At 40.2% G+C, this 26,122-nt stretch overlaps 1 protein-coding gene across 1 annotated transcript in view; it reads left to right on the forward strand.

Moving 5' to 3' along the window:
* Window positions 1-384: 384 nt before the first annotated feature.
* Window positions 385-26,122, forward strand: part of LOC140116595 (multidrug and toxin extrusion protein 1-like) — a 39,980-nt gene continuing 14,242 nt past the window's right edge. Inside the window, exons 1-11 of the mRNA XM_072133077.1 lie at window positions 385-549; window positions 2,606-2,707; window positions 5,993-6,061; window positions 7,695-7,843; window positions 12,584-12,626; window positions 13,278-13,322; window positions 20,275-20,372; window positions 20,793-20,890; window positions 22,719-22,832; window positions 22,974-23,041; window positions 24,993-25,101. Of these exons, the coding sequence (XP_071989178.1) occupies window positions 385-549; window positions 2,606-2,707; window positions 5,993-6,061; window positions 7,695-7,843; window positions 12,584-12,626; window positions 13,278-13,322; window positions 20,275-20,372; window positions 20,793-20,890; window positions 22,719-22,832; window positions 22,974-23,041; window positions 24,993-25,101 (1,060 nt within the window). The remainder of the gene's footprint in view (window positions 550-2,605; window positions 2,708-5,992; window positions 6,062-7,694; window positions 7,844-12,583; window positions 12,627-13,277; window positions 13,323-20,274; window positions 20,373-20,792; window positions 20,891-22,718; window positions 22,833-22,973; window positions 23,042-24,992; window positions 25,102-26,122) is intronic.

Consider the following 26,122-nt stretch of genomic DNA (forward strand, 5'->3'; position numbering starts at 1 on the left):
CGCTGGAGATCTGCTGTCTCCGGTCTCCGGTAGCGGGGACCTATGTAAGTATGGTCCGCTGCCCTGTGCCCAGCGCCATACATAGGGCGCACCGGACTATAAGGCGCACTTTGGATTTCCACGGAAATCCAATGCTTTTAAGTGCGCCTTATAGTCCGGAAAATACGGTACTATGATACTATGATACTATAGATTCTTGCAGTTTTAACCAAATTACAAAAAATAAAACTAGTGAAATAAATTACTAGGGTTGGTAGGAGTCCAAAGAAAAACTGTTTTTTAACAATGGTTAACACATTTATGTTAATAAGTACATCTAGAGGTTTCAAGTAAATGTGAATCTTACGGGTGAATTATTTAACATAGTTAGGCTATAGTGAGCAGATGGAGCATGATATCATCATGAAGGATCAACTAAATGGAGTAACTAAGAGAATTCAACCTTTGTTACAGAATCACTTTAGTGCACATCTGCAAAGAATACGCCAGACTATCTCAGGTAACCTTAGAGTTGAAGTAAAGCAACTATGTGGATTAGCAGGACCTTTGGTAAGTCATTTCTGATATTTTCAGAGATAAGTCTTGCACATACTGATGGTGATAAGTGGCCATATAAAACTATTCATATTTGTATAATTTGTGTATTCATATTACTTACAGTTGTCATTTTGTACCAGATAATGCAAGTTATACATTACATAAGGTTTTCTAAAGTGTGTGTCACATCCACCTAGGTCCCTTAAACCACAAATATAATGAGAGATTTTACAACTACCATAAGGGGCATAATGATCACAGGTAGTGTAATGACTGGGTCAGCAGAAAGACATCACAGCACAAGAATCAGATGTAGGACAATATTTTGCTTCTGTCTTCGTTCACATGCTCCGTTGTAGAAGCTGTAGAGCTCTAGGCCCCAATGGGGGGTGGTACACACGCTCTTGGTCTGTATTGCATATTTGTTTTCCCTAAGCCTTCCACTTTGGATTTATGTTATTTTACTGCGGATTTAGGTGTGGGTGGCGTTATTTGTGTCCACCATTTACTTTCCGTAGCCATACTTACCTGGGAATACTTAGTGTCTATTGTTACCTTGATTGAACTGTGTGTACTCTTTTTTGTCTGTCTGTCCCTTTACACTGCCTGCAGTTTTACTGTATTTTATGTAACATTGATTATCAGTAATAAAGTTTACCATGTTTTATTGTATATTTTTATTCTGATTTATCGGCTTTGCTTATGAAGTCATTAGGTGTTTAGTCCCAATGGTACCAGGAAGCCCCACTGGTACAATTGATCCCCTTCCGGCTCGTGTAGTTTTCTGCCTCTATGCTGCGCTCATCGGAAGCACAGCATAGAGGTAGAATCCAAAACTAACCTGTCCTGGTTCCCCCAAAGCAGAGTATGCGACGGCTCTGAAGTGTGTATACAGGGGGAGAGGGGGGGCAGTGTGTATACAAGGGGAGAGGGAGGGCAGTGTGTATACAGGGGTAGGGGCGCAGTGTGTATACAGGGGGTGAGGGGGGCAGTGTGTATACAGGGGGAATGGGGGCAGTGTGTCCACAGGGGGAGGGGGGGCAGTGTGTCCACAAGGGGAGGGGTGGCAGTGTGTCCACGGTGGGCGGGCAGTGTGTCCACATGGAGAGGGACAATATATAAAATAGAACAGAGCAGAGTAGCAGAGGATATCTAGTAATAGGGAGAAAAGCACATATACTTGTGAGGTGCCCCCTGTAACCTTAATGTGGTCTCACTACAGTGTCACCAGTAACCCAGCTGAAATAAGGAGCTAGTGGCATGTAATGCCAGCGGCTCCCTATCAAAGTGAGCTGCAGGTTTCCAGTTTTCCCGCCTTGCTCAATCAGTCAGGGTAGTGGCGGACGAGTGGAGGTGACAAGCTAACACACATTAATCAGCTCCCCATGAAGGGCCCCCATGAAGAAGCCGAGTCCCCTTCCCAACTTAGAGCTTAGGGACAGATTCTTACTTGCACACATACATTTTTTCACACTTCCCCCTTCCCAACATAGGAGTTCTTTTGGCTCCGTTGTTAGAGGTGCCTGACGTCACCGGCTCTCTCTGGGGATGGAAGGGAGGGGGCAGGCTGAAACACTGAATGGAGGCATGAATAATTAACAGACGACAGATCCAGAAGGGACTCCTATGCCATAGAAAGGGGCCCCTGAGGGTAATTTGCATAATTCAAAAAGACGTAAAAAGAACAATGGATCCTATTTCAGGAGGCACATGCCAGCACATAAGTGTGCTTGGTTTAGAAGCAATGCATACATGTGGCTTGCTACTCTTTACTGTCAAACAAAAAAGTTACTTGGACTTCTGATCTTTTCTTTAAGCAATTTAAAGTTATTGTGTAGCTCTAACCTCAAATTTTATTTTTTAGTGAGTCAGGTCATTAGAGGAATGGTTAGGAATGAGGAGCATGTCCAAGACATGAAAAAAGTGCAAAACCTCTAGTGATACTTTTCCAGGGTGTTTCTCTGGTTTTAGATAACATACTGATATACTGATGCACCATATTGATGTGTGAAAGTGATGACCTTATAGTCGTCTATAGATAATTTTGTTTAATTTCCTCTTGCAACAGATAATCTCACAATTATTGTGTTTTATGATCAATATCGTCAGCTCTATATATTGTGGTCACCTGGGTAAAGAAGAGCTTGATGCAGTGACACTTGCCAATGCAGTAAGTTTGAATGATAAAACCATAGTAAGTCTAAGTTCATATTACTGTTAGTTGTATCAGTTACAATTCTGTTACTCTTTTCTACTGATGGTGAAAAGCTCGTCCATTTACCATCAGTTCCCATAGATGTCTATGTACAGGGGCGGACTGGGAATTTAAAGTGGCCCTGGAAAAAACTGTAAAAGTGGCCCCATTCTGTGGGCGGAGTCAAAACAAGTAGGTGTGGCCTTGTGATGTGGGTGGAGTTACTAAACTCCATACAAACTGTTAATAGAAGGTCTAAATCAACATGTACACCGCAGAGAAAGAGACTCATACTGCCTCCTTGTACAGGAATAATACTTCTATTTTAAGAGCACACAACTTAATACTGCCATATATGTACACTAAAAACATACTACAATACCTTCTCCAATAAACAAGAATGTAACTACTATAATACTACTGCCCCTAAGTAAAATATATTGTAATACTGCCCCCTATGTACAAGAACATAACTCCTATAATACTGCCCCCTATGTACAAGAATATAACTCCTATAATACTGCCCTCTATGTACAAGAATATAACTACTATAATACTGCCCCCTATGTACAAGAATGTAACTACTATAATACTGCCCCCTATGTACAAGAATATAACTCCTATAATACTGCCCTCTATGTACAAGAATATAACTACTATAATACTGCCCCCTATGTACAAGAATGTAACTACTATAATACTGCCCCCTATGTACAAGAATATAACTAATATAATACTGCCCCCTATGTACAAGAATATAACTACTATAATACTGCCCCCTATGTACAGGAATATAGATACTATTACTAGTAGCCAGCACCCCCGCCCCTCCCCCAGTATATAGCCAGCCAACCCCCCGGTATACAGTCAGCGTGCCACCCCAGTATACATCCAACCCACTGTAATATATATATTATATAGCCAGCCCCCCCAGTCCTCCTAGTATATTCAGTCCGCCCAGTAAACAGCCAGACTGCCCCTGCCCCAGTATACAGCCTGCCAGCCCATAGCCCCAGTGTACAGCCCATAGCCCCAGTGTACAGCCCATAGCCCCAGTGTACAGCCCATAGCCCCAGTGTACAGCCCCTGCCCCAGTGTACAGCCTGCCAGCCCATAGCCCCGGTACACAGCCCATTGCCCCGGTACACAGCCCATTGCCCCGCTACACAGCCCATTGCCCCGCTACACAGCCCATTGCCCCGCTACACAGCCCATTGCCCCGCTACACAGCCCATTGCCCCGCTACACAGCCCATTGCCCCGCTACACAGCCCATTGCCCCGGTACACAGCCCATTGCCCCGCTACACAGCCCATTGCCCCGCTACACAGCCCATTGCCCCGCTACACAGCCCATTGCCCCGCTACACAGCCCATTGCCCCGCTACACAGCCCATTGCCCCGCTACACAGCCCATTGCCCCGGTACACAGCCCATTGCCCCGTTACACAGCCCATTGCCCCGGTACACAGCCCATTGCCCCGGTACACAGCCCATAGCCCCGGTGTACAGCCCCTGCCCCGGTATACAGCCCCTGCCCCGGTACACAGCCCCTGCCCCGGTACACAGCCCCTGCCCCGGTACACAGCCCCTGCCCCGGTACACAGCCCCTGCCCCAGTACACAGCCCCTGCCCCAGTGTACAGCCCCTGCCCCAGTGTACAGCCCCTGCCCCAGTGTACAGCCCCTGCCCCAGTGTACAGCTCCCTCCTGTCCCCGGTACACAGCTCCTGCCCCCGGTACACAGCGCCAGCACAGTACATAAAAATAAAAACACATGAACTCACCTTTCCGATGCCCCGACGCTGCGTCCCTGCTTGATTCAGTCCGGCCGCGGTGACAGCTCCGTACGGGCTGGCGTCGCACAGACCATGACGTCGGCAAGCAGCTGACGTCATTCTCCGCGCGACCCCGGCCCGTACGGAGCTGTCACCGCGGCCGGACTGAATCAAGCAGGGGAGCAGCGTCGGGGCATCGGAAAGGTGAGTTCATGTGTTTTTTTTTTTTTCCAACTGCCCCACCGGCCCCACCAGTCCCAGACCGGCCCCGGACCGGCCCAAAACCAATCGGCCCACCGGGATTTCTCCCGGTGGGTCCTATGGCCAGTCCGCCCCTATGTATGCAAGGTTCCCTTTCATCATGTTTCCATTGCAGCCCGCAATGGTGATGTGAATCTGGCTTTAACATGCGAAGGGGTTGATAAAAAATGCAAAATTCCAAAAACTATATATATAGGGTTTAAACACTATTGTCTCAATTTATATGGATTTTATTGTTAAAACACAAAATAATAAAAATATGCAAAACTGCAAATATGTAAAAAAAAATATGTGACTATTAAATGTATGTAAACATCTATACAAATACCAATATACCAATATGTATGTCACCACATGTTACACCACAAAATGCCTATTTGCAATCTTGCAATGGACTAGTATTGTTACATTAAAGGCAAATGGCTGAAAATAATATCATAAAATAGTACTAAATCCCTGTTTGCCATCATGCAACAGGAGGCCTCATTGTTTACATTCTGTGGATTAAAACTTCTCTATGGTCATGCAATGTCATATACATGTCACGTCACATGACATCAGCAAGCACAATACAAAAGAGTACAAACAGAATAGTGATCACCAGAGGCAGGTCACAACAAAGTGAGCAAATAGAATAACCTGAAGAGCCACAAGGCAGGATACCAGGAACACAATGATCAAAGTCACAAGCAAGGTATGAGCTAACTCAGAAGAAACTCTATAGTCAGCACCCTAGAAATGGTCAACTCAGAAGATGTGAGCTCAGAGCCTTGGCCTCAATAGTCATCTGGAAAACAAAGGAATCAGGTGAATAGTGTGGAAAGATTAAAATCACATCGTTAACACAGGATGAACAAATCCAAACAGTATAGCCATCTTGTATTCACACTGTATTCACACTGCAGTTATCCAGAAATGCTCAAAGACACAATCAGCACCTTCTCAGACGAATACCGAATATAATATTTTACTGAAAATATATTGAAAAATTGTATAACTTTTCATTACATAAACAATAGCCATTTTATGTTAAAAGTGTGCAACCCCTTAAAGATTATTTTTTATTTTACTGCATTGCCACATGTTTTGAGATGACAAAATTATTAATGAAGTCTGTATATAGGTATAATTCATACAACTGGCTGCAGTATTTTCAAACATATTATTATTGGCACTTTGACTCATCCCCAAAAATTATATAATTGCCGTCACTCTTTGATTTTAGGTTATTTCAGTTACTGGTCTTTCAGTAGGACTTGGCTTATCTTCAGCATGTGATACACTCATATCTCAGGTATGTTTCATAAATGGTACTTAAGTTGGCTAGAAACATGAAAGGGTGGGTCAGGAGAAGATGTAGGTTTTTTTTCAAATATTCACTTAAAGTCTGCTGAATGGTATCTGGTAACTCCAGCATCCGCTGTCATAACCTTTACTCATATAGATGTAAGCTGATTAAACACTATACTCTGGCTTCTAATGAATGTATTCTTTTAATCATTGATGCCAGTAAAATTGCTATTTTAACCCCTCCAGAACTAGGTCTGTTTCCATTTTTTGCATCTTAATTTTCCACATCCTGCATTCTAAAAGCCATATCTTTTTATGTTTCCATTTACAAAGCCAAATGAAGGTTATGTTCAGGAAAAACTGCATTTACTAGTGACAGCATTTAATATTCTTCATATTATACTGGAAAGCTATAAAAAATCCCAAGGCGATGTAAATTGACAAAAATGCAATTGTACTATATTATTTTTCTATTTTTAGTGTACAGTCTAAATGACACCTGCCCTTTATTTTTTGAAAGAATGTTGTCATGGTAATACATAATTCAGAATTTCAGAATTCAGTATACATAGCTATGTAAAATTTTTTTGCAGGACAGCCATTTTGGGGACTGTTTAACTCTTTTGATCCCTTTATATTTTTATGGGTTGCACAATCATGTAAAGTTGTCAAATTGGACATTACAATTTCTGTTACAACATTCACCTTATGAGATTATTGTTTTAAAATGTTGATAGATTGGGCATTTTAGAGTGATACAGAGATACAGAACATGTTTCTGAGAGACTCTGAAGTGTTATGGAAGTACATCATGCCTATGCATCATTCTAAAGCAAACCAGTCACCAGGAATGTAATTTAAGCTGGGGACAGGTTTCCATAGCAGTACTTTATAAAACTTTATTTCACATTACCTGGGTCCCTGCCAGCAGTTTGTGGTTAGTGCCGGGGATGGGGGACAGCTGCATCCACCTGAGTGCCTTCTTTGTCTCCTCTCCTCCACACTTATCCAGCTCCTTGCTCCCTCCCAACTTCTGATCATGTGCATTGAGCAAGAAGTGGAGGGAGGAGGATATTGTGGAGTAGAGGAAGAATGCATGAGGATTTTTGTAGTACTGAAATGATTCAGAATGCTGTCAAAGGCATTTTTAAAATCGACATTTGGAACATTTTGGAACCTCTCAATAGCTAAAAATGGCATTGCTGTTGTCCTGGTGGCATGATTGCTTAAGCATCATATTTTATTAACAACTTTTTTAAAGGGCATGTGTGACTACTTTGCATTTTGACAATTGATTATAAATAATCTGTAGCTTTAATTATTATCAATAGTGGAGGTGATGACAGTGTTTAGTATAGAGGGGTTATATGCTATTGTAATCCTTTGTACGGGATAAATGAAGCAGCTCCTGCATAGAAAACCCTTTCAGATGAATAAAGTGTCAGTTAATTATTAGGTGTAGTGGTCGTAGTGAAATTTGCAGGATTAAATTTTACGAGATATTCATGGTGACGTAGAATAAAAGAAATTATCTGGATTAGCTTCCCTTTCAGAAGTCTCACTTTTTACAAAATAAATCATTTAATAAAATAAATATATTTTGTCTACTGGTTATGACAGTTTTATGTTTTCTTCAGATATTCGGAGGTACAAACTTGAAGTTAATTGGTATTGTACTGCAGCGTGGGATCCTCATTCTAATGCTGGCCTGCTTTCCTTGTTGGGCACTCTTTATAAATACTGAAAATATTCTACGACTCTTTAGACAAGACCCAAAAGTGGCCCGGTAAAATATAAAATTATGATTTTTACTGTAAAAGGTTGTATAAAATGCATTTAAGGGGAACCTGTCAGTAGAGGTGATCCCAGTAAGCCCACACCAGTACTTTATGCAGTATATGATTTACTTTCCATCTATCTTCTTGTTGTTGTCCAGCATTGCTCCAGACAGATTGCCAGAATGGGGGCCGAACAGCCAGGACAACCCTGGCCAATAATAGCCATGGCTTGTTGCTAGGTGTGTAGTTTTGCCGGATTGGCTGTTTTGCCTCCAGTCTCACAATATGTCTGGGTTGCATAGTCGAATCCGAAGTCAAACTTCTGGCTCACTCATCTCTAATCATAACCGCATGGAGGCAAGGAGTGGGTCACTAAAGTCACTTTTTTTAGTCTCGCTTCCAAAACTGTGGCTGACTTCTCTACTTTCAGAAATCCTGCTTTCTTGCACAACCATACATGTCCCCTTTGATGCTGGAATCTGGTGTATGCCTGGTACATAGGGGGAGTGATGCACACATCACAGTCCCACTGAGGTCAGTTCCACCTCAACAGCGTTGTTAATTGGAAAGAGAAGCAGGGTCTTGCCAGGGTCTTGCCAGATTCAGGATTAGTTATTTATATTAGTAACAACATGTGTTTTCTTTTTAACATAAATAATAGTAAGGATGTAAAATGTATGTTTTTACTAATATAACTTGTATGTTACCTTCTAGGAAAGTAAGGGTGGGGGACTTTGTGTCGGATGAGCTTATGTGCAGTATAGGTTTCCCTCAAGAAACAGTGTTGGCACCGTTTATTTTTACTGTATACTCACCTGACATTCGCCATAATAGTGCGTCGTGTTTCAACCAGAAGTTCTCACATGACAAAGTCATTGTAGGCTGTGTCCGTCATGACGATGAGTCGGAATATAGAGGGACTATATGTCGCTATGTAGCATTGTGAGAGGCAAATAGCTTATTATTAAATATGGAAAAAACCAAAGAGTTGGTAGTGGATTTTAGGTGGTCAAGTTGTAAATTCCCTGAGCCAGTGTAAATAAATGGAAAAACAATTGAGGTGGTTTCTGGATATGGGTACTTGGAATATACTTGGGGATCCATGTAGATAAAAAATTTAACTGGCATTACCATATAAATGCTCAGCTAAAAAAGGTGCAAGTAGATTATATTTTTTAAGAACACTAAAATCTGTTTTATGTTGCTATAGTTGCCTGGGGCACAGGTATTACGCATCTGGACAAAGCGAGGTTAGATAAATTTATCAGGAAGGCAGTAACCATTGTAGGCCAATTATTAATTAAGAATTACTAAATTGGGACAGTGTGTTGGTTAGGAGGGTAATCATTCGATTTAGGAAAATAATAAGTACTGTTGATCAACCATTGCATAATATTGTAGAAAGTCTGTAAAGTTCTTTTAGTCGAAGGTGGATTCAATTAAGATGTAAAATGGGAAGGTTTAGAGGTTCTTTTATTCCAACGTTACAAAATCAGGAGTGTGTCTTATTCTGTTAGGTTTGTGTGACTTGTAATTGTTTCTATGTTTTTTAATACATGTTTTCATGTGATGTATTGTTTATTTGAGCTGTCTTGACACTATGAATTCCCTTAGGGGATCATAAAGTCTTATTATTATTAAGCGTTTGATGATGCATTTCTATCAATGTATTTCAAAACGCAATAGAAACGCATCATGTGAATGAAACCTTAATAGTATATATATATGTATATATATATATATATATATATGTCCCCACAGTCTATATACAGCCCCCACAGTCTATTTATATAGAGTCCCTCCTAGTCCATATACAGCCCCCAGAGTCTATATACAGTCCTTCCTAGTGTATATACAACCCGCCACAGTCTATATATACTCCCCACTAGTGTATATACAGCCCCCCAGTATATATACAACCTTCCTCTAGTGTATATACAGTTCCCCTTCCCAGTGGTGGATTAAGTGTCCAATGTGCCTTGGGCTGTTCACATGACTAGGGCCCCCCACCAGCATCCAAACCACCATGCATCCGGATGTTAAGACTTAAGTACTACTCTTTATCCATAATCATGTACTGCTTATAAAAGTGATTTAATGATGAACTACAATGGTGCTCTTATAACCCATCTATTTAGAAAATCCAAACATTCCTGGACTGCATGAAACCCTCCACCCCGACTGTCGTCCAGACCAGATCTTCCAGACAGTGTCGGAGATGTAGATGCTACCACTGGCAGCCCGGCCTCTGTGCATCCAGCAGCTGAACTCCCCTTCATACTCTAAATACTCACGTATAACCAGAGGCTCCCAATTTACCCCCCCCCCCCAGAAAAAAAAAAGGGAAACGTTATTGACTGGAGGATAACCCCTAGGGTAGGAAATGCAGACGCTACTCATTAATGAAATGTCCTTCAGCAGAGCCCCCTTTATTGAAATGTCCACTGGCAGGGTCCCCCTTTAATGAAATGTCAACTCCTGATGCCCCCCCTTTAATGAAATGTCCACTCCAGATGCCACCTGTAACGTCCGTGCCTAAACATCGCTCTATCCGCAGATGGAAGAATAGATGGCGTTTATTTGTGTGTGAACTGTGGCTTCGTGTTTGTATTAACTGAGCCACACCCTGCTCCTTGCATTTCAGCTCTGCCCAGCAAGGGTTACTAGCCTGATGGACAGTTTCCCCAGTGTGCTGCTGGAGGAGTGTCTGGGAACTGCCTTATATACCTGCCTACTCCCATCAGACCATGCTGGTTATTTCAAGACTTACCTTTGTATCTAGTGCGCTTGCTATCTTGTTTGGTATTCTGTGTTTTGTATCTGATTCTGTAACTTTGCAGCCATCTTGGTTTTGACCCGTTTTTTTTTCTCCGCTTGTCTGCTGGTATCTGTTGTTTGTCCCTCAGTATCGTTTACCTCCTAGTGTTATCCCGCTTTCCCTGTCTCTGACCTGTGTTAGTATTCTGTGAACCAGTGTGAACACTGCTCTATACCTGTATTCCGGTTACCTGTCCGCTCCACCATCCAGCAGCTGCCAGACGAAGTAAGCCTTCCCTGTCATCTTGTAGGGTCACTCAGGGACCCTCATTCAGCGCAAGATATTTTCCAGACGATTCAGCCCACTTACACCTTTGTTCCACAATCCAGACTTTTTGCCAGCCTTCACCAGGACTCTGTATGCACGACATGCTCTGTGAGGCAGAAATCCCCACTATGGATGCATTACTGAGGGTATCAACAGCCTCCAACCTCTCGTGGTTAGAAATGACACAACTAGGCTTCTTCCTTAAACGACCAGGGCCGGCAGCAGCATTTAACTCCTCGCTTCGGCCTTTTGAGACCCTATTCTGCTCCACATCTCCTCCGGAGAACTGCATCTCCCAAATATACAGTCTCCTAACAAAGGAATCTGACACCTCATACTTGCCCTATCAAACTGGGTGGGATAGAGATTTAAGTACACATTTATCACCTGAGGAATGGGATAAAGCTTTCTTGTTCACGCACAAACTCTCAGTGGCCTGTTCTTCTCAGGAACAGAATTATAAAATTCTCAGCAGATGGTACCAAGACTCCTGCACTTGTTCTACACCTTGATCCAGGACACATGTTGGAGATGTGACTCAGAGAAAGGTGACATGTTACATATATGGTGGAAGTGTCATGGAATCTCCGCTTTCTGGGACCAGGTGCTTGAAGTGACGTCAGAATTCTTGGGACCTATAGCCCCCAAGACACCAGCAGTAGCATTACTGTCAGCACTCCCTGGTTCCATTAAAAAACAGAAAAACAATCTTTTAAGATTTTTTCTCACCGCAGCCCGCTCAGTCATACCCCGCAGGTGGTGCTTGGTTACTTCACCCACTATCTTCAAGTGGGCGCAGGAGATGCTGCATATTTTCCGAATGGAGGAGGCCATGGCATCGGAGGCCATGGAACTGGAGGCCATGGCAGACTCTTTGGAGAAATTTATAAAACTGTGGCAACTGTGGATAACCTTCCGTGAGTCCCAGAAATTTAAAGATATCCTTGGAACAGGCTGAGGCCTCTTCCAGACAAACCTGCTGAAAGATATGAATATAATAGCCCAGAAGACTCCTGGGGAACATTACCCTTTTCCCCTTTGCCCCCCCCCCCCATCTCCGCTTCCCTCTATTGGTGTCATGTTCTTTGGCGGATAAGTGTTCTGTATGTATGACATCCCTGATGAGTTTTACTGGTGACCATAGGTGCATAGAGCCCAACAGCATTCCCATATGCCCCTGATAGAGTGACGGCAGTTGTGGAATGGTAGGTTTCTCAAGTCCTTAAAATAAATAGATTACATATCCTACTGTCAACCACTCAGTGCTGCCTGTCAGGATGAACCTGTTTACCAAGATCCTAATATACAGATACCTCCCTGGTGACTTTTAAGCCTTGTATATCTATGTCATCTCACGCGGGCCGATACTTGAGGCACTATGGGTACCATATACCGCCGATTTGATTGCATCAGGCCATTCTGTTCGAGATATGATATTTAATCCTTCTAGCCTTATTGAAGGTTTATGTTTATGTCTTGGTTCTTTTTTATGTTACCACATGTTTGTTATGTTATACTGTATTTGCTGTATTTGTGTTCAAAACGAATAAAATGATTCAACACAAAAGAGTAACAAGCCGTAAGCAATTATATATTAACAGCATATGAGAGTAAAATAGAAGCAGCATAACCTGAGATGTTTTTATGTCTACTTTTGTTGCAGTTTGGCAGAAGAATATGTTCTGGTTTTTATCCCTGCTCTTCCAGTAAGTGTTTTCCTTTGTTAACACCCACCTAAGGTTAGGTTCATGCAAAGAGGAACAAAATCAGCTACAGGATTTTTCTGCATTGTTTGTGATGGGGATTTTGAGGCAAATTTCCAATGGATTTTGAGTTTCCAATGATTTCCATGGGAGTTCAGGGTAGATTCCACCTGGAGATGGGTCATGTTGCATTTTTCTCCCCAGCAAGCATATTTTTCCACAAACTGAATTATCAACAGATTTCCATTGAAATGCTTAGGATAAAGATTTTAGGGCACATTTTTCTGTACCCATTTCTGTCTAGCCAAATAAGGAATCTTTTACATGTTTCTTCATGTCATTTTTAATGAATTATTACATTAGTTTTGTTCTTTACTATAGTATAGTATAGAACAATAGCCACATTTCGATATATATATAATACTTAACTTTTCAGCAAACTTTGTAAGTGTCAATATGAACATAACATGTGAACATAGAAAAACATAGTAGTGTCTAAAATATATACAAATCTATATGTAGCCAGAGATGAAAGTTTTTTTCTCTATGGAGAAATTGCTTGCCAAATGTAAAATTTATAACAGAATATTTTTGTTTACATGTTAATATAAGTACATTATATCCATACCATATTTCTATGTTATTTATTTACAGGCTGCATTTTTATACCAACTGGAGGCACGATATTTACAAAATCAAGTATGTATTCCAGGTTAGGAAAAAATGCATCCCTTTATATACAGTATGTGTGTATATATATATATATATATATATATATATATATATATATATATATATATATATATATATATATAATAAACTGCATTGTAAATAAGAGCAAACCTGTCACCAAGTACAAAATGTTAACAGGCGCCAAAAGATCCCATATGTAAATCTGGCATTGAGTAGGATACTTTATCAGATTTGCAGATATATTTTTCCCTTTTTCTAAAGATTTTAAATCCATTTTTATCTCTATTCAAATTAGCTTCCTGGCGCACTGGGGGCAAGGCCGTATATTTTCATGAATCTGACTTCTTCATTCTATGTGGGGCATTGCCAGCCAGAGTTAACCTTTTGCACAATGATGAATGTCCCTTTCAGAAATAAAGAATAGAAGATATCAGGTTCACTAGCTGACCTTGCACTGCCCCTTAATGCACCAATAAGATCATTTACATAAAGATGAAAACAGAATTTCTCCAAAATGACAAATCAGTACAAAATAAGAATTTCTCCATCACAATGTCAAGTTTATTAGTCTGGTGATTTGGTAGCTTGTAGACTCCCTTTAAAATACATACCGTACCTCATTTGATTGCTTCTGTGCCCATGATTAGTTTAGTTTTCTTTTTTCTTCATATTTGATGACATGCTTTGGTTAATTACAGGGATTTTTCAGGGCTTTTTGGTATGGCCATTCAAAACATAATTTTTTTTCTTTTTATACCAATGAGGGAGTTTTACCAAGGCTTATACTAGTGTATGGCCAGAAATTGTGACTTTTTTGCTCCTTACACCATTTCCACACCAAGTGAAATTGATCAGTCAGGTTGGGTGTCAGAAATACTAAGAGGCCTGAGGCGAGATTAACAATGTGGGGGAACATTAATAAATGTCCCCCAATGTGTCTGTGTAAGGAATTATATTTATTTATTTTTAACCCCTTAATGACTTTAATACTTTTATACTAGTACAGTGTAGATCAAGACTCTATAAAGTATGGAGAGTATGGAGAGGGCTGACAGGCTGAACCCTCTCCATAAAAGAAATTGGTAACTTCCAGTAAAAATGCTTTATCTATATAAACATTGAAACATGGCATTATTGTGGAGCGATGATCAGGCTTCTTGAGAGCCTAGAGTCTTTATAAGTTTAAAGGACCGGTCATTGCTGAAGACCTGTAACAGTGTACCGGTGGAGCACCTTTACAGATTTTTTAGCACATTCTCCATGTACAACAATACAGCAGTATTACAGTATATGGTAGGAGGAATCAGATTCCCTAGGGTTAAAGTACCCTAGGTGGTCTAAAAAAAAAAAATCAGTTCTAGTATTGAACCGCATAATGGAAAATAGAGTCCAAATTCCGAAACACCACTTTTTTGCCATTTTCCAACACATATAAATAATAAAAAATAATCAGGAGGTCATCCCCAAAATGGTAGCAAGCAAAGCGTTAGCTTTGTACAGATCTGTACACCGAACTATGAAAAAGTTATTAGTTTTAGAAGAAGGCAAAAACTAAGAATCCCAAACCCTAACCCCAAAGATTCACCACACTTGGAATTTTTTCCCGTTTCCCAGTACACAGCATTGAATACCGTCGATATGAGGTCGAATTTGTTACACAGAAAACAAGCCCTCAAACAGCTCTGTATACTGAAATTTAAAAAGTTTTAGATTTTCAAGGGTGGGCAGTGACAAATTGAAACACAAAAACAAAAAAGGACATATCTTTAACCCCTAGGGGACACAGCCTATTTTGGCCTTAAGGACGCGGTCCCATTTTTCAAATCTGACCTGTGTCACTATAAGTGGTTATAGCTTTGGAACGCTATGAGATATCCAGGGGATTTTGAGATTGTTTTCTCGTGACACATTGTACTTCAAATTAGTTTAAAAATTTGGATGAAATCTTTTGCGTTTAGTTATGAAAAAAAACAAAATTTGGCCAAAATTTTGAAAAATTCTTTATTTTCAACGTTCTAAATTCTCTACTTTTGATGCAGACAGTCATAGCACCCAAATAAATTCATAACTTACATTTCCCAAATGTCTTCTTTATGTTGGCATGGTTTTTTAAGATTCCACATATTTTACTAGAATGTTATGAGGCTCAGAATTTAGTTACATTTTTCACATTTTTTGTAAAATCGCCAAAACCCGTACTTAGATGGACCTGATCAACTTCTAATTGACACTGAGAGGCCTAAATAATAGCGAGACTCATAAATTACCCCATTGTGAAAACTACACCCCTCAACGTATGAAAAACTACTTTTAAGAAGGTTGTTAACCCTTTACGTGTTTTATAGGGGTTAAAACAAAATGGAGGTGCAGTCTGCAAATTGTAATATTTTTTCACAATACACTCATTTTGGGTGGAAAATTAAACATTTAAAATGGATTAAATTAAAAAAGGCTCCACAAAGTTTGATACCCAATTTCTCCCGAGTACACGGATACTCTATATGTGGTGGTAACTTCTGTATGGGCGCACGGCCGGGCATAGAAGGGAAGGAGGCGCCATCCAAATCAGATTTGCTATGTCACATTGTACAGGCTATAATTTTTTTCTTTTTTTTAATGTGGACCTAAAGGGGCTTATTTCTTTTGCCACATGAGATGCACTTTTCTGGTATGTAATTTTCGGGCATCTACAGCTAATTGGTGAGATTTAATTAACTCTTTGTTGGTGGAGGAAATGAAAATCATCAATTTTTAGGAAAATTTTTATGTGTTTTTTATTTGGCCGTTAACCATACCATAAAAATAGTATATTATTTTTATTCTATGGGTCGCAACGATTATGAAAATACTTCATTTATATATATTTTTTATTTTTTACCATTTTTACTGAATAAAAAGTAATTTGGCAAAATTGTTGTTAATTTTAGCATCACCGTCTTTCATATGTATAACTTTTTTATTTTTCACCTCACAAATCTGTTTAAGGGCTTATTTTTTGCAAGAATGATAGCTCTTTTTAGTGGTCTTATTTTAGATTGCGTAACTTTTTAAAATCACTTTTTTTACAGCATTTTTAAAGGGCATTAATAAAAAATCATCTTTTTCAGAGAGAGTTTTTTTAGGTTGTTTTTTACGGGGTTCACTTTGCGGATCTAATAACAATTCTGTTTTATTATACAGATTGTTACGGACGCAGGTATACCAAATATGTGGGGGTTTTGTGTATTTTATTCAATTGTACTGAATAAAAACTAATTTGGAGAAAATCTTATTCATTTTAGCATCACCATCTTTTCATATGCATAACTTTTTTATTTTTTGGCTGACAAATCTGGTTAGGGGCTTATTTTTTGCGAGAACAGTTGTTCTTTTTAGTGGGCTTATTTTAGAGTGCATAAAATTTTTAAAATCACTTTTTAGAGCATTTTTTATAGGGTATTAATTAAAAATTATCTTTTTTCGGAACGTTTTTTGCGTTTTTTTCCTCCGGCGTTTACCGTGCGGGTCCAGTAACAATTCTGTTTTATTATGCAGATTGTTACGGACGCGGCAATACCAAATATGCAGGTTTTTTTTGTGTTTTTATGTTTTTTATACTTTATTAAGTTTTTTATGGGAAAGTGACATTTTAGGGGCTTATATTTTATGTATTTATTTTTTATTTATTATAATGTGTAGTGTTAAGTGTTTTTGCATTTTTTTTTACTTATACATACTTGAACTTAAACCAGTGATGCTCTGATCACTGGTTTAAGTTCAATACACTGCTCTACAATACTATTTTATTGTAGAGCAGTGTAAACTGTCTGAGCAAGCTTGCGCATGCTCAGACAGTTTGCAGTCAGACCCGGAAGGGGTCTGGCTGCCATGGAGACCGGGCAGCTCCGGGGCACATGCCAGTCCTCGGAGCTGCCCGGAAGAGGATCGGATCCCCCGGTAAGCGGCACGGGGGATCCGATCCACAGCAGGAACACCCTTACACGCCGCGGTCATGCTTGACCGCGGCGTGTAAGGGGTTAACACCCGCGATCGGAGCCGGCTCCGATCGCGGGTGTTACAGCGCGGTGTCAGCTGTGATAGACAGCTGACAGCCGCTGCTTCTGGTACCGGCTCCGTTCGTGAGCCGGTCCCAGAAGCTAGACGTTATACTACGTCCCGGTGCGCTAAGCATCTAGCCCCGGGGACGTAGTATAACGTCGTGGTGCGCCTAGGGGTTAAGGGGTTGATTATGTTTTAAACATATGATCTACAAGACAAACTACAGTTCAGGCTGCAGCATCTAATGTGGTAAACATGACCACAGAAAATTATATTGCAGGCAATATAATCCTATACAGATAACACCTTGCTTTAATACCATCTTCTCCGAAAGGGTAATCTCATGGGCAGCCTTCCCTGATGCACTATACCATCATGGACAGCTAAGTGTATATGTGAATAAGCTTTTGCTATCAAAGTGGGCAGTAACCTTTGATTTATATACAGCACATACAACTCTCATCCCCGCCCAGTTAGAGATAGCAGTGATCAGATGATGTTATTTTGCATTTTGAACTTGGTGACATTGTTACTTAAAGGAAACTTACCACATGATATGGTAGGTGTAAGATGGAAATACTGAGCACAGGGTGAGCTGGTGCCGGAGCTTATTTTTGTTAGTGTCCTAAACCGCTGCATTGCGGTTTAAAACACTTTTTAATCTTTATGGCTGAAGCTGCTTCAGCGCACCATGCCATGCGCCTACATAGGAAGTGAAGGAGAGCCGTGCACACGGTCGCGCGCTTGGTGCACCTAAGTAGCTTCGGCCATAAAAATTTAAAAGTTTTTTAAACCGCGATGCAGCGGTTTAGGACACTAACAAAAATAAGCTCCAGCACCAGCTCACCCTGAGCTGGTCCTCGGTATTTCCATCTTACACCTACCATATCATGTGGTAGGTTTCCTTTAACCCCTTAACGCTCTGCACCGTAGCTCTACGCTGCAGAGGTGCAGGGAATGTATGAAGAGGGCTCACGGGCTGAGTCCTCTTCATACGAGGGTGGGGGTTGTTGCATATTGCAGCAAACCCCCACCGCTAATAACCGGCTATTAACCCTTTCATTGCCGCCGGCAAAGTCGGCTGCCATGGTAGCCTCGGGTTTTCTGCTTCTGCAGATTCGTTACAATGAGCCAGTGGCTCATTGTAATGAATGAGCTGCAAAAATGCCATATATTGCAATACAGAAATATTGCAGTAGATGGTAGGAACGATCTGACCATCTAGGGTTAATGTACCCTAGATGGTCTAAGAAATAGGGAAAAAAAATTAAAAAAAATAATAAAATATTTATATCAATTATATTCAAATCACCCCCTTTCGCTAGAACTGATATAAAACATAATAAACAGTAAAAATCACAGACACAATAGGTATCGCCACGTCCCAAAATGCCTGATCTATCAAAATATAAAAATGGTTACAGCCAGCGGTGACCTCCGAGAAGGAAATGGCGGCCAAATTTCCAAAATGCGACTTTTACACCTTTTTACATCACATAAAAAATGGAATAAAAATGATCAAAATGTCACACAGACCTCAAAATGGTAGCAATGCAAACTTCGGCTCATTTCGGAAAGTAAAATTTGTTACGCACAAAATAAGCCCTCACACAGGTCTGTACACGTAAAAATGAAAAAGTTATGGATTTTTGAAGGTGGATAGCGAGAAATGAGCGAAAAAACCCTCCGTCCTCAAGGGGTTAAGGATGCATTTCCACAACACTCCTCCTCTTTTCAACCGTTACTGTTTGTAAAACCTATTCCAGATTTGTTGTACATAGTAAAATATGTAGTGTGTTGTATAGATATACAAGTCACATTTTTTGGATTCTCACTATGAAAACCAGAACTCCCTATGGCTTAAACTTGAGGAATGATTTAATGTATGTATATTAATTAATCTTTTATGTGTTTGTATTCGTGTTACGTTCATTTGTTAAAGAGAACCCGTCATGCAAAATAACCCCCCTAAACTAAATATATTTTCATAAACTGCCATTAGAAAGCATTGCCTCTATCCCTTCATTGTCCCTCTACATGCCTGTATACCTAAGCAATGAGGTCCTAAAGCTGCATGCAAGTGACCTGTGAAATGTCCAATGAAGCATTAGCATATTCAAGCTGTCCACTCTATTCATGAGTGGGAGGCACAGCCACACCCCCAGTGCATGACTGACAGCCTGTATAATGGTGTGAGGCTGTATAATGATGTGCTTCCTGGTGCTGGTGGCCACGCCCCCTGCAGCCTGTGTGTGTGTATAGGAGAGATACAGCAGCTCCAGGCTGCAGCCATGTTGCAGCAGAACATGTCAGATTCATGTGTAGCTGATGTCTGTGTCTCTCACCTGTATATTAGGAGGATGCAGCATGTCAGCAGATGCAGCACACACACTAGCCATGCTTTACTATACATTACACTCAGACATGAGCAGGGGGAAGAGAGGGGAGGGGTAACAGGGGTGACATCACTGCCTCTGACCATGTGACCCGCCTCATTTATATAATAAAGAATAGATGATTTTACAATGAATAATGTATGAAATAACTAGACAAAGGCTGTGATGGATCCTTGTGAGCTGCTCCATCAGGTAGTAGTGACAGGACAAGTGACACAGACCTGATGACAGGTGTCCTTTAAGTTATTTCCTCCCCCACTCTCTTTACATAATGAGTGACTCATTTGCCGTCTACTTCCGTTAAACAAACCTTTATAATGAAACAATGTACTTACTATGTTTAGACTATGATTAAGAACTCACTGTAGTTCGAAACACGTCAAATTTCTTTTCTATGGTACCTTTTTTATCACTTTTTTAAGAAGATGAAATAAATAGAAGTTTTAACATACCTTTTTCCTTCATACCTGCGTGGTTGCTGGATCCCTCGCTCCTTTTGTCTCATATTTCCAATTGTTTTGCAGGGAATTGTTAAAACACAGATCATTACAAGCATTATAGCAAATATCATAAATGCACTAGTGAATTATATATTTCTCTTTCAACTGGAACTTGGAGTCATGTAAGTGCAATATTCCTTTTATTTTTTGTCATAGTTGTATGACCTTGATTATCTGCTGCAAACATATACATTGGATTTGGCTATACTACTCTAGTACTCCGTCAGAAGTGTCATTCCATTTCTTTGGCCTGCATGGCAGAAGTTTTATTTTTAGCATCCTATGCTCTGTTGCTGTTGCAGTATCAAAATAGTACAAGACATGAAAACATAAAAAGAGTAATAATTAGAATCTACATACGTTTTTTTAGCAATAGCTTTGCCTAATTAAGTAGAATGTATAAGGACACAGGGCAAGGGCAGCAAGCTAAATTTTAGCCACAAGTCTAAAAAAGTCTAGCTAGGACTTTGTATACTGTGTCTGTTGCTTCATCAATTCATTTAGTAAGAAAGTTAATTAACTTAATTTCTATGTTTTTACAGAGGATCAGCATGGGCTAACACTATTGCTCAATTTTCTCAAGCTATGATCTTATTTCTGTATATTCGTGTCAAGAGACTTCATGTAAATACCTGGGGAGGTACTATGGATTTTTATCACCTGTTTCATCCATCAATACATTCTGTTATTGTGCACAAAGAAAATGTGAGAATGTTTGCCATATACCTATTGATGAAAAAATATTCCAGTGAAGAGCTATGATATTTTCATAATGGAAGTCCTTAAAGGGAACCTACCACCACGATTCTACCTATAAAGGTAGAACGGGTGGTAGGTGGATGAATGGGACGTGAGGATAGCCCTTTTTAGAGCGGCTACAGGGGCGTGGAGTAGCCGGACATGAGGCTACACGTGACGGCTACTCCACTCCCCAGTAGCCTCTTTTCTCCTCCTACCATTTCATCTTTGGTGCGCAGCTCCTCTCGTCCGAGAACCCTGCGTTCTGCGCGGCCACAGCTTCTAGGCTGGAGCTACTGTGCATGTGAAGAACACCGCAGAACGCTCGGTATTCGGACGAGGGCACGCAGCTCCTCGAATCTGCGCGCCCTCGTCCGAGTACCCAGCGTTCTGCGGCGTTCTTCTCCTCCTACCAAAGATGAAATGGTAGGAGGAGAAAATAGGCTACTGGGGCGTGGAGTAGCCACGACTTGTAGCCTCATGTCCAGCTACTCCACACCCCAGTAGCTGCTTAACAAAATTTACATATCAGCGGAACAAAGTTTTCTAAAAGATAGCTGGGACGTGAGGATTAACTTAAAAGGGCTATCCTCACGTCCCATTCATCCACCTACCACCCGATCTACCTTTATAGGTAGAATCGTGGCAGTAGGTTCCCTTTAAACTGTATGGCAATGTGTACATTCACCTACTGTGTTAAACACTGGTAGATACACATAGCCAATCACTCTCCCTGCAGTTGTGTAGTTGGTGTCAGCGAGGCGTCAGGCTCCTGGATTCCCTGCAGCAGGAACCAACCACATCCTGACAACCTTTACAGGGAAAGGCTCTGGAAGGGAGGGCCCCAGCAGCTTACCTGGCAGGGGAATGGCTCTCTGTGTTTGCTTGTGTTGCAGTGCCTGTGGTATGACTCAAACCACAGATCTTCTACATGGGAGACAGCAACTTTTAAATTTTACATATGTAACTATAACATCTGTGCCAGTATCTTCCTCTGTCTGCAGAATGTGGCTTAGGTCGCACTGATTTTCTTTTTCTGCTTTTGTTTTACTTTTCATCGTGTGCGCTGTGCATTATTTTGCAGGCTGAATTGAGACTCATTGCACCACACCCAGTTTTCTGAAGCTCAGCTCTGGTTCAGCAATAGTTAACCTGCTCTGATGGATGGGACTCTGGTCCAGTCAGCTGGGGCGGAGGGTCTATATAGATCTTGTTGACACCTAGTTTTCTGCTAGTTATATTTCTAACTAAGCTTCCTGTTTGTTGTTGATTTGCTATACTATTGATATTTCTGTTTTTTTTATCTTGGCTTTAGATTTTTTACTTTTTGATTTTGTGCATTATTCGCTATCATTGTTATGATCCAGACCTCTGTCTCTGTTAAAGAGTTATTAGTGTCAGAAGAAGGCAAAACAAAGATCCCCAAGCCCTAACCCCAGAGAATAAATGAGGAAAGTAATTTGGAGTGCACTCAAAAAGCCGTAAAAACCCAGGAAGAGATTATCTATGTGGTTGTCCCGTATCACTTAGGATACACAGAGGCAAGTAGGCAGGTGACAGTTTAGGGGCTCAGTTTAGGGCTCCTTGTCCTATCTGTCATCCCGAAGTCCCAGTCCCTTTACAGTAACAAAGCAATATAAATTACAAGTATATTTGTGTAACTACTATAAACCATATACCGTATTACTTACATACTAAATACTTAAAATATTTAAATGTTACATTTAAAGGTTGGTCTAAAGAGTGTTTACAAGATTGGAACTCATTTGTAGTTCTGGCTGTGCCAAGTATGCTCATGGTGTGCATAGAATGGTGGACATATGAAATTGGCAGTTTCCTTGTAGGTGAGTTAAAGGAGAAGTAAAGCTAGGAGTGTAAAGTTAAAATATATAAGCAAACTAGCATGTTAACAACAAGATTTCTATTTGCCCAATTTTATCTATTTTACATAGGTGTCTTCCATCTTCTCTTTTTTCTTTTTACAGGTCTGATAAGTGTGGTGGAACTTGGTGCACAGTCTGTCATATACCAAGTGGTTACTATAGCATACATGGTATTAATTCTAGCTATGCTAGTAATTTATAAATGTTTTAAAATTGAAATGAGATGCTTAGGAGGAACAAGCTGAACTATATTAAGTTGATCATATGCTTTATATGCCAGCTTGGTCACAAAAGAATCGTCAATATCCATAAGTTTTAAAGCCTGCAATCTAAGGAATCATAGAAGTGAATGTAGTGTTCTATATTTATGTGGGGCACTTGAGAAGACTTGTAATCTCCATGACTGTAAGAGTATTAGTCAGGGATGTAAATTTAGGGGGTTCAGAGGGTGTGGTTGCTCCCCTGCCCAGGAGCCTTTGGGGTCCTATTCAAAGTTTCTACTTAGAATGAGAACAGTACTACAAAAATAACAGTTGGGTCAGATCACATCTCTGTTCTTGGGGGGCGCATACCTATTTATCAAATATTCACTATCAAACGGATAAAGGTTATTACTGGCACAAAGCCTGGGTTTGAGCAGGTATATTTAGTAGTTGAAATATTCATAATCATCACATACCAACAGAGAGAGATTCTTTGTGCCTGGTTAGAAATCATAGACAGAAAATATATTTCCAGCCTTTATGTCAGCTTTAATTTGATGGTATTCCTGTCATAATTGGATAAAGGGTACAGATATTTAATAGCTAGTTGCCTATTTTTTTTAGGATGTGTTCAAATGTTTAGTTTTTCAGATGCGGTTTTCAAAGCCAAAAGCAGGTGTGGATCATATTGGGTGAGAACATATCAGAGTGGTGTTACTGCGCCTTTCTTTTCACTCCACTCTTGGGATGGACATTTATAACTACATCTGAAAAACTGAACATGTAAACCCACCCTGAAGGGTTCAAAATTAATTGGTCAATTATCTGAAAAGCTATCATCAATGAACAAGGTAATGTGACTTCAGTTGATTCTAGGGGGGGCATTTGCAAGCTCTTGCAAGTGAACCAACAACATCCAACTAAAAGGGGTCTCTATAGAAGTAAAAGAGACCGTTATTAGACTAAATAAAAAAAGAAATTCGTCTGAGAAATAGCATAAATGTCAAGAGTGGCCAAATGTATACTTTGTTACATTCTGGAAAAAAATAGAGCATACTGGTTAAAGCAGGAACTGAAAAAATGCCTGTAATTCCAAATAAACAGTGATTGTTGGTGGTACAATACTTTCCTTGGTGAAGCAGAACCGCTCCTTCTAAAGTCAAGTTTTATAATTATGCTAATGAGCCTTAGTGGCTATCCTAGACCCTCTGTGATTTGGCTTTAGACTGTTACATTGTCTCACCCTCCCCCTGCTCCCTCCCACTGAGATTACACCAAGAAGTTCTCATTGCACATGTGCTGAGGAAGCAGGGGGAAAGTGAGGCAATGCAGCAGCCTGTAAAGCCAAAGGTTTAGGGTTAGGTTAGCCTCTTAGGTTAGAAATATTTATAAATTGATATTAGAAGGAAGGAGATCATAGATAACAAATATAAGAAAATTACCAAAGTCACAGTGCCTGGGTCTATGAGTAAGGGTCCCTGCTTTATCATGCTTTATTTTGATGGTAGATTTCCTTTAAGCCCTTTAATGCTGTCAGTGAATTGGACCAAAGAAGTCAAGGAAGAAGTTACAGCTCGTAATAGTTATGAAGTAGAGGTATGTATTTGTGAATCAATTTATCAGTGCAGAGTGTGTTCATGTGAGTGAATGGCTCTAGCAGAGATACGTGTGAATGTATAGATGTAGCAAAGCTGTGTGTGCTGTGCATGTGTGTGACCAATAGGGAATTTTTAATTGGTTTCAAATATATTTTTCCTTATTTTGTATGACTAAATCCTGGGTCCGTCTTATAGTAAGGTGTGTCTTATATTCCGAAAAATACGGAATGCGAAATGTGGCACATAAATTTAAAAAAATATATGTCACTTTTATTTTTGATGTTAAGAAAGTAATTCACATGGTTTAAACAATTTTACAGATTCCATATGGTATAGGTATGGCTACCAGTGTACGAGTAGGCAATGCTCTTGGTGCTGGAAACATTGAGCAGGCAAAGAAATGCATGATGCTTGCTTTTATCATCACAGGTATTTATCCAATAAAATAAATGTATGTAAGAATATTTCCTAACCCAAAGGATTGCCACTGGTATATACTTGCCTCATTAACATCCACAGGCAGTATCATGCTCTAAGAGTTCCCTTTATTTCAGATAATGGACTGAATGATGAGAAATTGCATTTGCTTTACATACTATCCTATGAATATAAGCTGTTATCCCATAAATATGGATATATTTATGGGCTGACTATAATGTATTTAACTCTTTAGCTCTCTCCATACACTGTGAGTGTTTGCTGCATATTGCAGCAAACACCCACTGGTAACTCCCACGATCAGTGCTAGCATTTGCCCAGGGCAGTAAAAAGCTGGCCACGCTCCGCCATCTTGGCTTCAATCGTCACACCCTGTGACATCTTCAGGGAGCAACGATCAAGGATCCATTGCTATGACAGCCTTGGGTCTCTGTAAGGGTGCGTTCACACATTGCAGTTGAAACTGCATCGCAATCAGATTTGAGGTGGTTTTAGGTGCAGTTTTGTCAATTGAACAGGTGAAAGACATGAACTGAACAAGTGAATTTGATTTTGAAAGGGAAACCTGCTTCACAAATGTCATTCACTTGTTCAGTTCATGTCTTTCACCTGTTCAATTGACAAAACTGCACCTAAAACCTCCTCAAAGCTGATTGCGATGCAGTTTTAACTGCAACGTGTGAACGCACCCTCAGACCCAAAGCTGTATAGCATCTAATCATTTGTTGCAATGTGCCAGTCGCACATTGTAATGCATGATCATTAAAACCCCATATACTGCCATAAAACATAAAAATTCTAATTGCCCTTTCCCTAGAACTGAAATAGATATAAATAAACTTTAAAAATTCATCCTAAAATTCATCCTAAAATGTCCAATCTATCTTATTTGCCATTCTGCAGCATATAAAAAATTTTATAAAATGGTTGTGCAGTCCTAATATTGGAAAAAACATTGAAAACGTAATTTCATCTTGCAATAAATGACACCATACACAGCTTCATACACAGA

The sequence above is a fragment of the Engystomops pustulosus genome, chromosome 2 (genome assembly GCF_040894005.1).
Source record: "Engystomops pustulosus chromosome 2, aEngPut4.maternal, whole genome shotgun sequence".
Classification (NCBI taxonomy): domain Eukaryota; kingdom Metazoa; phylum Chordata; class Amphibia; order Anura; family Leptodactylidae; genus Engystomops; species Engystomops pustulosus.